Source organism: Phaseolus vulgaris, chromosome 11 (genome assembly GCF_000499845.2).
Source record: "Phaseolus vulgaris cultivar G19833 chromosome 11, P. vulgaris v2.0, whole genome shotgun sequence".
Classification (NCBI taxonomy): domain Eukaryota; kingdom Viridiplantae; phylum Streptophyta; class Magnoliopsida; order Fabales; family Fabaceae; genus Phaseolus; species Phaseolus vulgaris.
In genome coordinates, this window is record NC_023749.2 from 6,871,772 (window position 1) to 6,887,883 (window position 16,112).

Consider the following 16,112-nt stretch of genomic DNA (forward strand, 5'->3'; position numbering starts at 1 on the left):
TCAAATTGTTTTGTTCAAGACATGATAAGTAAGTCTCTTATCCTAGGAAGATGTGTGTCTACCTGTAAAAAAAAATAAAAATCCAACGTTTCAAGTCAATTTTAAGGTAATTTGAAAAATAAAAATGTTATAGAATGTAACCTTACTTATTCCAGTAACAATCTATCGATAGAGTTTTCCAGTTCCTTTAAGCGGATGAATCTCCATTAATATAAACAAGATCTTTAATCCGTGTTAATGAAGATATACAATCAATTTATTATGATTGATTAAATTTAAAATTATTACTTAATTAGACGTTAATATTATACTTGATTTAAAAATTGTTCTAAATTTTCGACATGTAATCGATTACATATAAGACTGAGATGGTTTCGGTCATATAAGACAATCGCATGAGTCCGATGTGGGTCCTATATGGTACAAAATGTAATTTAAAATTAGAGACATTCTGTGACTATATGTAGGTTTTTTTTTTAGTGGGTTGCTCTTTTCTCATATACATAAATCTAAACAAAAAATTAAACGTCAAAGTCAAGGGCAAGACCCTTAGTTATTGTTGTTTTGATATGAAAAGACAAGTAGAAAGCTCTTATGCATAAATTCTCTTCTTTCTCTTTTACACACCATATTTTTTCTCCCAAAACCACACTTCAATCATTAACACAACTTCAACACAGTTTCATAACTCCCATCCTTTCTCTTTAAAACTCTTCTCTTCATTCTTTTTTTGCATAACTTTTCCTCATCCTCCACCTTCACCTTTTCATCACCAACCATTGAAACAAAAAAACCCAACATTCCAAAGAAGAACTAATATCCATGGCAGGTGGCGGAGGAAGAAACTTGGAGGAAACACCCACATGGGCCGTCTCCACTGTCTGTTTTGTTCTGATCTTTATATCTATAATCATCGAACACATCATCCACCTCATAGGACAGGTATAAACTATTTTCATTTTGTACTCCAACACTCCATTGTTGTACAAAATAACTTGTTCAACCGTTTTTTCTTTCACATACTCATTTCTATGTTAATCTGTGAGGTTACATATATATTGATCATTAATCATACGTGCATGCAAGCAGTGGTTGAAGAAGAAGCGCAAAAGAGCGCTGTACGAGTCACTCGAAAAGATCAAATCAGGTTTACACTATTAACAATAGGAAAATCTTAATCATTACTTAAAAAATGAAAACTGTGATTAATTTTAATTAATCAAGCAGTTGTTGGGTTGTTGCAGAGCTTATGTTATTGGGGTTCTTGTCGTTGCTTTTAACGGTAGGACAAGGTCTGGTATCAAGAATATGCATATCAGAAAAAATTGCATCGACATGGCACCCTTGTAGCGCCGACGACACGCATAGTGAAGAATCAGGACAGGGAACCAACAGCCGCAGGTTGTTAGCGGCGTTCCATGGTTCAAACGATGTAAATCCACGCCGTGTTTTGGCGGGAGGAGGAAGTGACAAGTGTGGCGAGGTTGGTAGGATTTTGTCATTCTTCTCAGTTCTCACACTGTATGCAATTTCTACCATATTTTGCTTCACAATTTTTCTCTAGTCTAGTTTTATAGCTATGCACACAGTAGTTATGATTTACTTCTGGTATACACTTCTGTCATACACTTTTTTTAACATGAGATTCATGACTTTTAGTAACATGTTAAGAAAATTGTTCTCTTTTGACAAACAGTATAATAGAGATTGAAAGTGATACCAGTTGTTGAGTCATATGATCGAAGAGGATATTTTATTTACTTTTCTATCTTTCCAAATCAGTAAAATAAAATAAGGTAAAGACTTTTTCTTAACAAAAAGTAAATGGTTAGTGTAGACATTAAATCTATACTGATAGAAACGTTTTACTGTGATATAATGATAAATACATATGTTATAGCTTTTTATATTTATAATTTTTTATTACGATATTACGTTATTAATATAGACTTATAATTAATTCGGTTTTCTGTAAAATAAATTTATATTAGAGATAAGTGGAATAATAGATAATTAATTAAAAAAGTAACAATAAGAATATTTAATGTACTTTTTTAAAAAATAAAAAAAAATGGCTAAGGCTTGTAATATAGGACAGAAAAACAATTAAAGACAGTTATGTCAACTCAATTATGTCAAGGTTTCTTAATTGTTTTTGAAGAAGTCGTTTCTGTATTAAAATATACGACAGTGATACGTATTATGGTTGTGTATTTCTTCTATTGTTGTGTCACTCAAGTCAGAGGAAATATAATGTCTTGGGGGGCCAATATGTTAAAAGTCTTCATGTATAGGAAGGAAGGATCAAATGCTAATATCTGATACAATCAAAATCTCCACCACAAATATTGTCCAATTAACAAAGAATTTTTTTCCTTTCTGAGTGACAAGTATTAATAATACAAAACTAGAAAAATGATACAACACGTCATGCAAATCTGAATCTTTCATTTTCTTTTTTAAAAAAAATTGCTGTCTTAATTTATTTTCATCATCTACTGACTATTTTATTTGGAAAAAGACTGGAATATTATTAAGAGTTGAAAAGTTGAAGTTTCTATGGATGCCAATACTTGCACGGAAAGAGAAATTAAAAAAGAAAAGGAAATGAAAGTGACTAAGAAAATATAAGAATATAAGTACATATGCAATGGTAGAAGAGTTTAATAGCTATATAATATATAAGAATACTTTAGGTTAACTCAATCTTATATAAAATAAAATTCATTTATAAGGTAAAATTTGTACTATATCAAATCTCCACATAAATATTTTGTCTGTTGATATACATAATATATTTATTTTATGTAATGTTCTTCTTTGATCATGCAAAATGTTTCAGGGTAAAGTCCCGTTTGTGTCATCGGAGGGAATCCATCAACTCCATATATTTATCTTTGTGCTAACTGTTTTTCATGTCCTTTACTGCATTCTCACCATGGCTCTGGGAAGAGCAAAGGTAAAATTAAAGACAATTTTTTAAAAATAATTTCAATTTTATTTTGCCAAAATATAATTATGACTTACTTGTTTAGATTGCATCTCAATATATAGATGAAGAGGTGGAAACGATGGGAAGAGGAAACCAAGACACCAGAGTACCAATTTTCACACGGTTAATAGTTCTTTTCTGCATGAATTTTTTTTCTATATTCATAGATTCACACATGCATAAGAATTTACTCTCTCTATCAATTGTGTGTAACATAAAACACAAAATTATTGTTCACATTGTGTGATGTTACAGATCCTGAACGATTTAGATTTGCGAGAGAAACATCGTTTGGAAGAAGGCATTTGAGTTTCTGGACCAAAAACCCTGTTCTCATGTGGATTGTAAGCCAAATATATTTATTTTTAAAACTTAATGCAAGCTGAATTTTAGCCCTACTCATTAATATATTTTAATTTTGTTTCTAAACTTATTTATGAACTCTCTGACTTTGTACACAGCAATTTATTTCATTTTCACTTCATTTTGTGATGGCATTAAAGTAAATGAGGACTTTATAAATATGGAACTCAATGAAGGCAGATACCAAAATGATTGACAGAATCTCAGAAACTATATAATGTGAAAGATCACTGCATTTTCACATGCATATACACACACACTTTCTGCATATAGAGAAGACTATTTACTGAGTATTCATAAGGGTTTGGAAAAAAAGTTCCATAAAATTGGATAAAAGAAGCATTCATTGACATAAGAACACGGATTCAGACTTTGTAGTGGTCCTTGTTCATGACTACCTGAATAGGACCTTTTCTTTATGTGAAGTGTTAGGACCACTTTGCCTCTACACCATAGTTAGGGTTTAATTTGTCTTCATTATTCATTATTTAACTGAACTTTGGATGATTTTCAGGTTTGTTTCTTTAGGCAATTTGTGCGATCAGTTCCTAAAGTGGATTACTTGACCTTAAGACATGGATTTATCATGGTAATCAAATCCCTCCTTCTTGGTAGTTTCACTTCCCATTTTCTTTAATCCAAACACCATCAATTACGCTACTATTTTGCTTTTTCTTTTCTGAGCTTTCCTAGAAAATATATATTTCAAATTCATTTCAACAATTTCAAATCATTCTACATTTTTTTTAAATGACTCCCAATTATTGAATGAAATATTGAATTAGGTGTCTCTTATGTTACTTCTTTCCTTTCTATCACTTTTCTTTTATTTTATCAACTCTTCTTATATTCCCTCATGAAGGAAATGACTATCAGCAGTTTTAATCTTTCTAATTTAATTCAAACTCATTTTAAAATGTACTATTAATTATTATATTTTCAAAAAAATTATCATATAAATGAATATGTTATCAGAATTACTTTACTTTTCCTTTAATATATATTAGTTTATGTGGATATAATTTTAATAAAATTATATAAAAAATATTTATTATTTTTCTTAATGTATATGTACAAATCTTTAACTTCAGATAAATTGAGAGGGAGGAGGTAGTAATAAAAATAAAAATTAAATGTTTAAAATTTGTGTGCACTAAGTACAATAATTTTGAAGTGAAGCTAGAAAAACTCTATTTACCCTTGGAACTTGGCATGCTTATGGATTACATTTTTGGTAATAAATGACTTGGAATTTTACTTTGATGTCAGGCACATTTGGCTCCTCAAAGTCACTCCAAATTTGATTTTCGGAAATACATAAAACGATCACTGGATGAGGATTTCAAAGTCGTTGTTGGAATCAGGTTTTGTACACTACTAGGTCTCTTGTCTTTTTTGCTGTTTTATTTTTATTGATGTTTAAGATTAATATGGAAAAGTTAAGAAGGGTTTAATAGATATAAAACGTTGTCCATTTTATTTGATCTATAAAGTTTGATATATATATAGTACAAGAATTTGAGTTATTAGAAATTAAACAATATTTTGATTTACACTTTATATATTATGATTTAAGTGTTTAAACTATTTCAGTCCTCCATTCTGGTTGTTCGCGGTGCTGTTTCTCCTCTTGAACACTCATGGTAATTAAGCAACTACGTGCTTAACCTTCTGATTAACGTGCTACCGACGTATTTGACTTATTCTTTTGGTTTAAGAACTCATTATTATGATAATTATTCATTTATATTTACTATAATATTGTATCTGCATGGACAGGCTCGTACTCTTATCTGTGGCTGCCATTCATTCCTTTGATTGTGAGCACATGCAACTCCTACTTTCATTATTTTGGTCCAAATCATGGATGCTGATATATATCCATAATTTTAACCTTCTAATGTGCATAAAACGTAGATCATTCTGTTAGTTGGAACCAAGTTGCAAGTGATCATAACTGAGATGGGTCTAAGAATTCAACAAAGAGGAGAGATTCTGAAGGGAGTGCCACTGGTTCAACCAGGAGATTATTTGTTCTGGTTTAACAAACCTGGTCTTATTCTTTACCTTATTAACTTTGTGCTCTTTCAGGTACTTGTGTTTCTCAATTAATAATAATTAAATCATTAATAACGTGTATATCAGATAATAAACATGACTGCTTAACTAATTCACTTCTTTTTATTATATATTAATTCATTTATATATTATGATCAGTTGACTGTTTCTTATTATGAGTTGACCTTTTCTTGTCTCTCTTTTCATCCAAACAGAATGCTTTTCAGCTTGCTTTCTTCTCCTGGTCTGTGGTAAGTTTAATGATTATTTACAAACAAAAATTTACCCCATTAATCGATCAAAACTAAATAATCATTAGAAAATTATCAAACTTATTATAAATTGAGTTATGAGATCAATATATAGCTTACAATATATTCCCTAAAAAAAACCTAATATATATAATTTTTTTCTCTCTTGCTGAATGAACTAGCTTGGTTTATATTTCATTTCATGATTTTTATTTATCCTTGATATTAGGAACTTGTTTGATTTAATTGATTAATTTATTTCAATCACAGCTTCAATTTGGGATTAAATCTTGTTTCCACGCACATACAGAGGATGTAGTGATCAGAATCACAATGGGGTTGGTATCATCTCACCATTCATCTTAACTCAAACTACAAATCTTGATCTTGCATTAAAATGTTAATTATAACTTAATGATGGTTTAATCGGGTTTATCAGGGTTCTTATTCAAATCCTGTGCAGCTACGTTACTCTTCCTCTCTATGCCCTAGTTACACAGGTAGCAATAAAATCTTATTCCTCCCTATGCTTCTTCTCGAGTAGAAAAGGTTAGAATTATTAACGACAACTAATATATAACAGATGGGTTCAACAATGAAGCCAACGATATTCAACGAAAGAGTTGCTGAGGCACTGCGGAACTGGCACCAGACCGCGAAGAAGCAGATAAGACAGAACCGTGTGGGACCCTTGTCGTTGTCGGTGACACCGATGTCGAGCAGACCCACAACCCCGAGCCACAACATGTCCCCAGTGCACCTCTTGCGCTACTACCGTTCTGAAATTGACAGCTTCCCCACCTCTCCACGACGTTCGAACGTCGACGGCGACCACACCCAGCCCTGGGACGTTGAATCCCCTTCTCCTTCCTACTCGCACCACGAAATGGAAATGGGTCACACCAATGACCCCACCACTAACACAACCCACCATGAGATTGTTCCTGCTGCAAACACCAGGGAATTCTCCTTTGATAAAAGACCTACCACAGCTCCGTAGTCACCCACCACCATATTCATCTTATTGGATTTATTCAAGGTGTTGCGTCTCTGTAAATGGATTATAACATAAATTCTTAAACCAATATATATACAACTTTATCTTCTTATATATAAAAGATGCGTGCATAACACATTGTAAACCGTGTCTTGTTCTGGATCGGTAGTGGGGATCTAAATCTGTTTTTCTCTCCTTCTTTTAGTCAGGTTTCCTTCCTTTAAGCAGTCTAGGTAGTATTAGGTGTTCATGCAGGATTTTGTCTTATGTGTCTTTGGTTTTGGGTATCTTTGTTAGTTGTAGATATATCTACATTTTATGCAAATCTCGAGTGAGCCGGTTCTATGTGTAGGAACTAATTGAATAAATAATAGAAGAGAAAAGTTATAAAAACTAATTTAATGTAATGGTAACTGGTGAATTCGTTTTAATCATTTTGATTTATTCTAATAATATATATAATAAAATTACAATTAGTGGAAGCTATAAAATAGGAATACTAACATGATGTAAACTGACCATTAATGCAATAATAAACGATTTTGGGTAAGTTTGTTGTAGATACCACATGGATTAGAAATGAAAATATTTCATTTTATATAAGTGGATGTAAATCTCACCCATGAGCCGGTTTTATGGAGTTGAGTTAGGTTTAAAGTTCACTTCGAATATGATATCAGAGTCATTTTGAGTCTATCCCCTAACGAATTTATGAGATTGAGTTAAAATTAAAATTAGTACAACTTTTTTATAATAAAATGATGTAAAGTTCTCACAATTTATCTATTTTAATATTTTAAAATAAAATTATTTAATTTATTAGTTATCTTGTGAAATTTTACCTCTTTAATAAAAGAATGAGAGTTGATAATATTCACATAAAAATACTAGTAAGAATGTACCTATTTAAGAAATTGATAATAACTAGTAATTTTGGTCTTGCACTTGTCAAAAATAAGGAATCTAAAAAAAACTAGTTTCAATTAATATCTATAGAAATATCTTCTACGTCTATTTATAACTTGAATGTGCGAGATTAAGATTCATTGTAAATTTATGTAGGTGGTGATCCTATTTCTGATCCTTAAATAAATCTCATCTTATTACTATTAATATATTAATTAACAAGTGGATAAATGAAGCCAGTGATATTTAAATAATACTAATTTTTTATGTTATTTTTTGGGCAACGTAATAATTCTATGCTTCTAACGATCGCTCACAAATCTCCATTGATCTGTTCTTTCTCCGATACCACTCTTCCCACGTGACCTTCACATTTCTTCAACATGGCGAGAGGCGCATCGCAATCTCAATCAACAGCGTCCGCGGCCACCACGCGACCGGGCGTGATGGCTCCGCGCGGCTCCGCTGCCGCCACCGCCGGGATGCGCCGTCGCCGCCTCGGAGCCGGTAGCAGCTCCGCTTCGGTAGGAAGCGGTTCCGGCAGCGGAGGAAGCAACATGCTGCGGTTCTACACCGACGACGCTCCAGGCCTCAAGATCTCGCCGACGGTGGTGCTCGTGATGAGCCTCTGCTTCATCGGCTTCGTCACCGCGCTGCACGTGTTCGGCAAGCTCTACCGATATCGATCCGGCGTCGGCGTATGATTCCATTTCCCAATCATGGATCTGACGATCACCGGTTCCTGATTTGGATCACGAAATCCGATTCTCGTCTCGGTAAACCTGCGTTTTTTAATTTACGCGTTATTTTTTTAATTTTGTAAATCTTCCTAGGCTTCATTAGGCTTCCTGTGTTTCTGTAGCCGTGAAATGATTGGATCTTCTTGTTGTTGAAGGAAAGCGCATTTTGCCTTTCCGCTAAAATCAGTCACTTCATTCATTTATCGTTTCTTTTAATTCATTCTATTGTTACACTTTATTTTTTTAAATTCCAAAACAAAAAACGGTTGCGATTTTAGCCATTTCTGTTATCACTGTAGCTTGATTGCGTAGAAAATTTCAATTAATTATTGATTTACATGCTCCACATTTATTATAGAATACTTTTTACTGAGAATGAGAGAAGATACAATTGAACTATAATGGTTTTACGTTGCAAATACTATATTTGATGTTATTAAGCTCATAATAAGGATTTATATGTGCTTTTGGAAAGTTGGTTGGTTAAAAAGGCTCAACATAATAATTACAATAACCTGAATACATCAATGTGGTTACGCAATTGTGTTTAGAAATTGTTATATGTTAGATAAATTAGCAGCAAGTATTGTCTTTGTCTGTATATATAAGGAAAAAAGGTATAAGTCTATATTTGAACCATGTAAATTATCAGTTTACAGGTTCTTTTTAAGATGTATATTTCTAATATATGATATTGACCTTTGAAGAAAGTGACTATCTTATGGATTGTCACGTTTATCATTGGATGGACCAGCTGGCTGTAAAGGTAAACAATTCTTTCAACTGTTAATGACAACTTGTCCGTTAATGTTTAGACAGAACTTTCATAAACATTGAATAAAGAATTTTATAAACTAAAGTTAATTTAAGTCTAAGTTAAAAAAAAATTACAAAATTATATAATGTTTTTTACAAATTGGTTTAAAGAAAAACTGATTTCGATCTCTTTTTCTTTTAAGTGTTTACAGCAGATCTAGTTTAAACATATCAAGGATTTTATTTGATTAAATTAATGAGATTGCCGTACAAATTATCCTCATTAGATTTTTCTTTCGAGAGTGAATGTAAACCGTCCGAAGAATGTCTTGTTAGTTGAGAATTCATTCTAGTGAAGCTATCTTCAGTCATTGAAGAGAGATTGATTAGATGGTATAAAGTATAAGTTTCCTATAGTTAGGGCTAAATTTGATATTCTTTTAATTGATATCTCATAGGTTTATGTGATGCTTTCGTGTGAATATTTTTTAGGAATGGTAATGCGACTAACCCGTCTCGTGCTGACTATCCCATAGATAGGGGTGACAATGCGGGCTTATCTGTCTCACAATAAACCCGTCCCGCACTTGATTCGTAAAAGTGGGCTAGGTTGGTCCACCCCGCATACAAATTGTGGACTGATTTTTTTAGTCCATCCCATATAAGGGTTGGTTCGCAGACCTGCGGTACCGCATAAGAAATATTTTTAAAAAAAAATAATTTAAAATAAAAAATTTAAATTTTTTTTATTTAAATGCATTAGGTAAATGGTTTCATAATATTATTTTCATGAGACATGCATAGTAAGATGTTATTAAAAATTTCGAACGGTGAAATATGAGGTTACATGAAAAAAATATGAAGGGGCAAAAAATTTTTTTAAAATTATGCGAATCAACTCGCTCTGCACTTAGCTCGCACAGACTACGGATTATGCAGGATAGACTTAAGCAGACAGACAGGTTGAAATAAACAATCCGTTTTATTTTTTCAACAGACCAAGGGTCGACCCACTCCACTTTACCACCCCTACCCATAGATTGCAGAAAATTTTCAAAATTGTATTTCATCATGGAAGTTAAGTTAGTAACATTGTCGATAAATAAACAAAGTTAAGTTTTATGTTGTACGTGTATCTCTCTCCTAACTTGTCTTTCATGAGATGTTCATACAAGTAGAACCAAATTGAAATCGAACTCAAATTTTTGGAAACTAAAATGATATAATATTTAAATATTTGATGGCATCAATACAGTATTTGGTAGCAGACAGTTTTTTTATATCCGAAAATCATGATCATTGATAAAGATGAATATTAGAAATTATGATTTCTAAGAATAATTAAATTCTATTTTGTTGATAAAAAAAGTATTACTATAAATATTTATACACATTTTCTAGAGATTAAATAATTATTTCTTACTTTATTAGTCTTTAATTCATCATCATATTAAATAATTTAATAATAGTATGATAATTTTTTAATTAATTGTAGCATGGACGAACAAAGCCTATACAAATAAATTGCACAATCAACAGTCAATCCTCAAAATTGATGGTTGAAGTAGATGAAGAAATTCCTTCCCCATACTTCCACCAAGCCACACAAAAAACACCTTATACTTCTGAACCCAAAATTTTATAAAATAATTAAAAAAAAAAGCACTTTCCTATTTCCCTATAAGGCTGTGGAAGGTGAATAAATTTGTACCCAAGCAAATTCATGTTTGTAAGGCAAACTTGCATCGCAAGAGGCTTCACATGCATACACCACAATTGAAGCCCAATCCAGTGAGTCCACTTCATTGTCAACGCCGAAGTAATAAAGCAGCTGTGGCAAAATCTGGCACCACCAACATTAACAACTCAGTATCCAAAGAGAATATACAAACATTTGCTTGAACAAGCAAAAAAACAAAAGTATTACATGTAGAACAACATTCATATCTAGAGTAACTACCTGAAATTCACAAGACATAGGTCCGCTGCAGTAACTACATCTAGGGATGTCAGCATTTGATGGTCGACCACTTGAAACAGGCCATATTGGCTTAGCATTAGTATTCCTATAATACCTGTTTAACCGAAACTGTAATTAGACCCAATGTATTCATAAATCCAATGCCATCAATCTGGTTATTATGCAAATTAATCTTTTTGAACACAATATGATTATAAGAAAATGCACTTTTATAGATTCATAATTTAAATTCTAAATTGTCTCCATACTCTTGTAATTTAATAAATAACTTAACAGTGTTAAGCTAACAGTTAAAACTTCAACTACTTTTGTTAAATGTGGCGATGTATGACATGTTCCAAAAGACTGGATCGTCTAAAATGTTAAGTTAATCAGAGACAAGTAGCAATGAACATATTTGTATTTCACAAGGCAAGATATTTGTATTTCCTCCCATCCCGTTTAGTAAATAATCTGCCTCCTAGGTTACACAAGGAAATTCACCATAGTTAAGCATTCTAATTTGGCGAATCTTAATCACCTTAGCACTTGTTCAGGGGCATTGTCGATGCATTCCTGGAAAGAGGCCCAACTCTTTTTGTCAGCGTCACCCTGTTCATAAACAATATAATTAATGACAACTTGAGCTGAGTCTGTTACATTGTAATCAATAATTAGCAAATAATACACATAAACAAGTACAAATCTTATTAAAATGATAAAAATGATACCTGAAAGCTATCAAAAATTGAATTCATTGTGTCGTCAGCCCTGGTCCTTGAGATCAAGGAATTAGATAAGGTATTTTCCTCAGACGTGTCTCTATTATCTTCACTTTCATCTTCAATGATGATCTCAAATTCAGGCCACAGATTCTTGCTTCCAACTGAATGATAATGAAAAATGATATCCAGTGTAAACTAACAATAACCTAAATAGTAGATGTCATAAAATTTTATACAGTGACGTATATGTTTTATTTTGGAATGGTGGTTCTAAGTTTCATAAGAGATACAAAGTTAAATATCTCTTCAAAGTGGTTTTATGTATGAGCAATATTGTAATTAGTCAGCATTTTTATATTCAATCTAAAAGTGACATAATTTCGCTATCAATGAGAAGCAAATAAATCTTGTAACAAAAGTACACAACTTTAAACCAGTTGACCTTTTTGTGACTCGAACAAGGTGGTTTCACTTTTGTTGGATCCAGAAACAGGCGAAGAAATTTGCATCTGAGGGCAAGCAATTTTATGCCCTGCGCGCCAACTCATAACCTGAGTTGGAAGAGAAAAAAACAATGTCATGGGAATCAAATTTGTGGAAGAAAACAGATACACTAAATTAATTCCATTACCTGGTGTTTCTCAGAGCAATACCGTGCTTGTTTGCAACTACTACAAACCTTGTCTCCTTTCCAAGTGCCACACCAATCACAAAGAACAGCTGGAAAGTAAGCACACATTCTATCAAAATTGAGGTAGATTCAGGACAATTTGTTTCATAGAATGCACCTACATGTAGTCCAAGACCTAATTCATCAAAAGTGTTAATCCACTTTACCTTAATCGAAAAGCATGGCATACATTACTTATATATATTATAATGCAATTATGCAAGTGGCCTGTTCAGGTTAAAAAATTATGTTAGAATGACATCACATGGTTATTTTTCCTGATAAAAGTGTGGTCCCACTGTGCGCAAAAACAGAACATAGTCATGAACTTCTTTTTACTTCATGCAGGACTCCTCAACACTAGTATTCAGTACATAAAATGAGACAATCATGAGTGTAAAGATTTAAAAATCAACATACACAAAACACAAGCCAGTAAATAAGCATCTAAACAACAGAAACAAAAATCTCTCTTCACCATACCAAAGCAGAGGATCTTCAGACAAAATATAGACACGTTTCCCTTAGTGCACAATTATATATACCTTAAGGCCTAAACATCACAAAACTCAAAAATTAATTTGCATAAATTGTCACAACAGATACATGAAAGATGGGAATGGGATTATTATCAACAAATGAAGCAAAACTATTATAATGGTGAGTAAACCAACCTCCACAGCCAGCAGGTTTGTGACTCTCATTATTCTGAGGGCATTCTTGGGAGTAAAATGGATTAACACATGGTAATTGACAACGGAAGACCTTCACACTTTAATAAAAACATAACATAATTAGATATAAACAATCAAAGGAACTAAAACAATGGAAAAGTTTGTTTCACATAGGGTGTTCCCTGACCTTCTAGATGGCTTCTCTGGATGGTGTTTCCATTGCTCATGTTGATCCCTGAGGAGGCATTTCATAGAAGGACACATAAAAACAAACAACATTCGGTGAAATGCCGTTTCCTTCTCAGTTGGTGCATAAACCTAGAAATTCAAGGGTTTAATGCAATGTTACAATCCACAGGTATAGCACAAACCATACATATGTCACACAATGATGAGGCATTAACTTCATACCTGAAGCAAGAATTGTAAAGGGTCTCCACAAATGTCACACACAAATGATCCCCCTGATGGTATATTCAAAGGGTCAAGCCAAGCCTGTTATCCACGTCACAACAGATCATACACCCGTCAGAAACATACACTTTCGTTGTACATCGAATAAAGCAAGATAGAAGTAAAGTGTAAACGAATTTAATGAAAAGGTAAAGTACCGGGACTCCTCCAGCTTTGCTTGGGAAATATTGACGTTGAAGAGACCATTTATTCTTTGGCTTGTCAAAGAAACCAAGTGTGATGGGTTCATGTTCTTCTTCTTCATCATCCTCATCAACATCATCATATTCATCTTGATCTTCTACATTGTCATTCTGCATAGCCTTGAGCTTGTCAACAATATCTCCAATGGCATCAGTATCCATGTGTTTAGGAATGGAATAGAAAGTGCAAGTCTGCCAGATAGTGAAGACTGATTGTGTAAGTAGCACATAGGATTTCATCATTAAACCATAAATATATAGCTGTATAACTGATTGAAGACTGATCATTTCATCAAGCAATCTAACTTTGAATCATGAAGATGAACTTAGACACCAGACAAGTAACACTCAAAAAAAACTATTTTAAAAATTGTTCACATAAATCATTCAATATTATTCACTAATTACATTTAATACATCCACAAAAATTAAAAGCTTTGACAAGCTTGCAGGCAGCTCCGTGTGATCAAACATCCCCCACTTGAATTCATCAAAGAAGTTATCCCTTAGTGTTAAGTTATACGAAGAAGGAGAAGTTAGTTAAGATAGTTAGTTAACTTCTCGAAAACTAAGGTGCATAAGTTGGTTTTACACTGTGGATAACCTCTTCACATTTCAGCTTCTCATTTTTTTCTTCTGTAAGCGTTAATGGAGAAATTTATGCTCATACACCTTAGCTTCTTTCTAGAAAAAATATAGCCAAACATCTTCAATAGTAAACTGTGATAACTAAAATTTGGGACGAACCTGAAACTGTGACTGTTTATTATTTTGTATTTGATAGGTGTAACACACAATTTAAGTTATTTTATCATATTTGTATGCTTATGAACTAGAATAGCAGAAGAATAATAATAATCTCTATAAATAACAGCAACAAGAAGAATGAAACTGAAACCGAAGACTACAATCTAATACATAAATTTTCAATTTCTAGCCACACAATACTACAATTTAATACACAAATTTTCAATTTCAAGCCAAGCAATTGCATTGATAGAGTGTTTTGAAGCCTACTTATTAACTTCCGCGACACAATTCCTTGGTTTGCGGCGAAATCGGAGCGGTCGAGCGTGTATGCGGCGGCGATTCCAAGAAGACGACAGAACTTTTCTTTACTTTTCCGGCGAGGCAACGACGGTTAAAGAGAAAAAGAATTTGTATTATGATTCCGGCCAGATAATAGGTATCAAAGAAGATGGTGGATATGCTGGGTAGGGTATTGGTTTTTGGGTCAGACTGGGTATTGGGCACTGGGCCTGAAGAAAGTGTAAGGTAATTTCTTCTTACACCCCATAAATTTTAAATTTCTCACTGTATCCTTTATTGTTTAAATTACAATGAAATATTGCTTCATTTTTATTCTTTCTCCTTCACCGAAGTTGCTCTAAGCTTTTGAAATTGTTTTTTTGAATGTAATCTAATATACAATTTTAAATATAATTTGAAAGTTAAAATTGTGTTACATCTTAAAAAAATTGTGCAATGATTTACATCTTTCTCATGTAGGCTTATATAAATAAGTCTTATAAATAATTGAGTTTTATTTTTCTATTTTAATAAATGAATATCAATTCCTACTTTATGTTTTAGGTAAAAGAAAATTGTTATTGACCTTAATTTGTGAGAATTAAGACATTTCTACTACTTTTTCCAGTTTATTCAGTGGATCAATATCCAGTAGAATACAATAATTATTGACACATATTTCGTCATTTTTTAGTAATAAAAGAAATTAATGAATAGTCTTAATACAAAAATAATAATTTCATTAGTTTTATTTTAACTTCATTAATAGTTATTTTGAGGAAAATTCTTACATCGACTGAGTACGGATATAGGTATTGGTAATATCTGAATTTTTAAATTTATATGGGAACAAAGATGGTATGTATATATTTGTCTCATCCTTATTACCATACATGTCCAAATACTCATCACATCCTCATACTTGTCCTTGTTTTAAATTATTAAAACACATTTAATTGATTAGATGACCTATAAAACTTATATTAACTTCTTTTGTCCTTAATTTCATAACTTATCTTTAAGTCATACATTTGATCATTTTTACTATTTTCTATCATTAGTTTATCTTTATCCAATTATGTTTGAAACTCTCATTTGATATTTATATAATTATAATTTTTTTATGATAAAAGATTATGTGTATCTTATTAACATTGAATACTTGACAATAATATCATGTTCCTTTTTGCTATAATTTTTTTTTATAAAAAAATTATTTAATTAATATTTGGAAAAGTAAGGGGGCAAGTACGAACGTAGGTAAGAGTATACATGTTTTCTTATGAGATTGAAGATGAGACAAAAAAAATTCATACTTATTAAGTATGGGTATGA

General features: G+C 32.1%; 3 protein-coding genes across 3 annotated transcripts; 2 read left to right on the forward strand and 1 right to left on the reverse strand.

Moving 5' to 3' along the window:
• The first annotated feature begins 499 nt into the window (after positions 1–499).
• On the forward strand, positions 500–6,806 carry LOC137828710 (MLO-like protein 6). The gene is made up of 15 exons (XM_068635394.1): positions 500–942; positions 1,090–1,147; positions 1,245–1,483; positions 2,843–2,959; positions 3,055–3,115; positions 3,248–3,336; positions 3,870–3,944; positions 4,625–4,719; positions 4,949–4,998; positions 5,135–5,175; positions 5,273–5,446; positions 5,629–5,664; positions 5,935–6,002; positions 6,104–6,164; positions 6,248–6,806. The coding sequence occupies exons 1-15, from the start codon at positions 823–825 to the stop codon at positions 6,662–6,664; spliced, it is 1,701 nt and encodes a 566-aa protein (XP_068491495.1). The 5' UTR covers positions 500–822; the 3' UTR covers positions 6,665–6,806.
• Positions 6,807–7,777: 971 nt separating this feature from the next.
• On the forward strand, positions 7,778–8,506 carry LOC137832415 (protein transport protein Sec61 subunit beta-like). The gene has a single exon (XM_068640576.1). The coding sequence runs from the start codon at positions 7,951–7,953 to the stop codon at positions 8,269–8,271; it is 321 nt and encodes a 106-aa protein (XP_068496677.1). The 5' UTR covers positions 7,778–7,950; the 3' UTR covers positions 8,272–8,506.
• Positions 8,507–10,518: 2,012 nt separating this feature from the next.
• Positions 10,519–14,988, reverse strand: LOC137818370 (uncharacterized). Its single transcript, XM_068621752.1, has 11 exons — positions 14,766–14,988; positions 13,704–13,940; positions 13,504–13,587; positions 13,280–13,410; positions 13,093–13,190; positions 12,380–12,468; positions 12,191–12,299; positions 11,755–11,909; positions 11,565–11,635; positions 11,024–11,138; positions 10,519–10,906 (listed from the first exon to the last, which is right to left on the reverse strand). Exons 2-11 carry the CDS (start codon positions 13,908–13,910, stop codon positions 10,742–10,744), a joined length of 1,224 nt encoding a protein of 407 aa, XP_068477853.1. The 5' UTR covers positions 13,911–13,940; positions 14,766–14,988; the 3' UTR covers positions 10,519–10,741.
• Between the last annotated feature and the right edge of the window lie 1,124 nt (positions 14,989–16,112).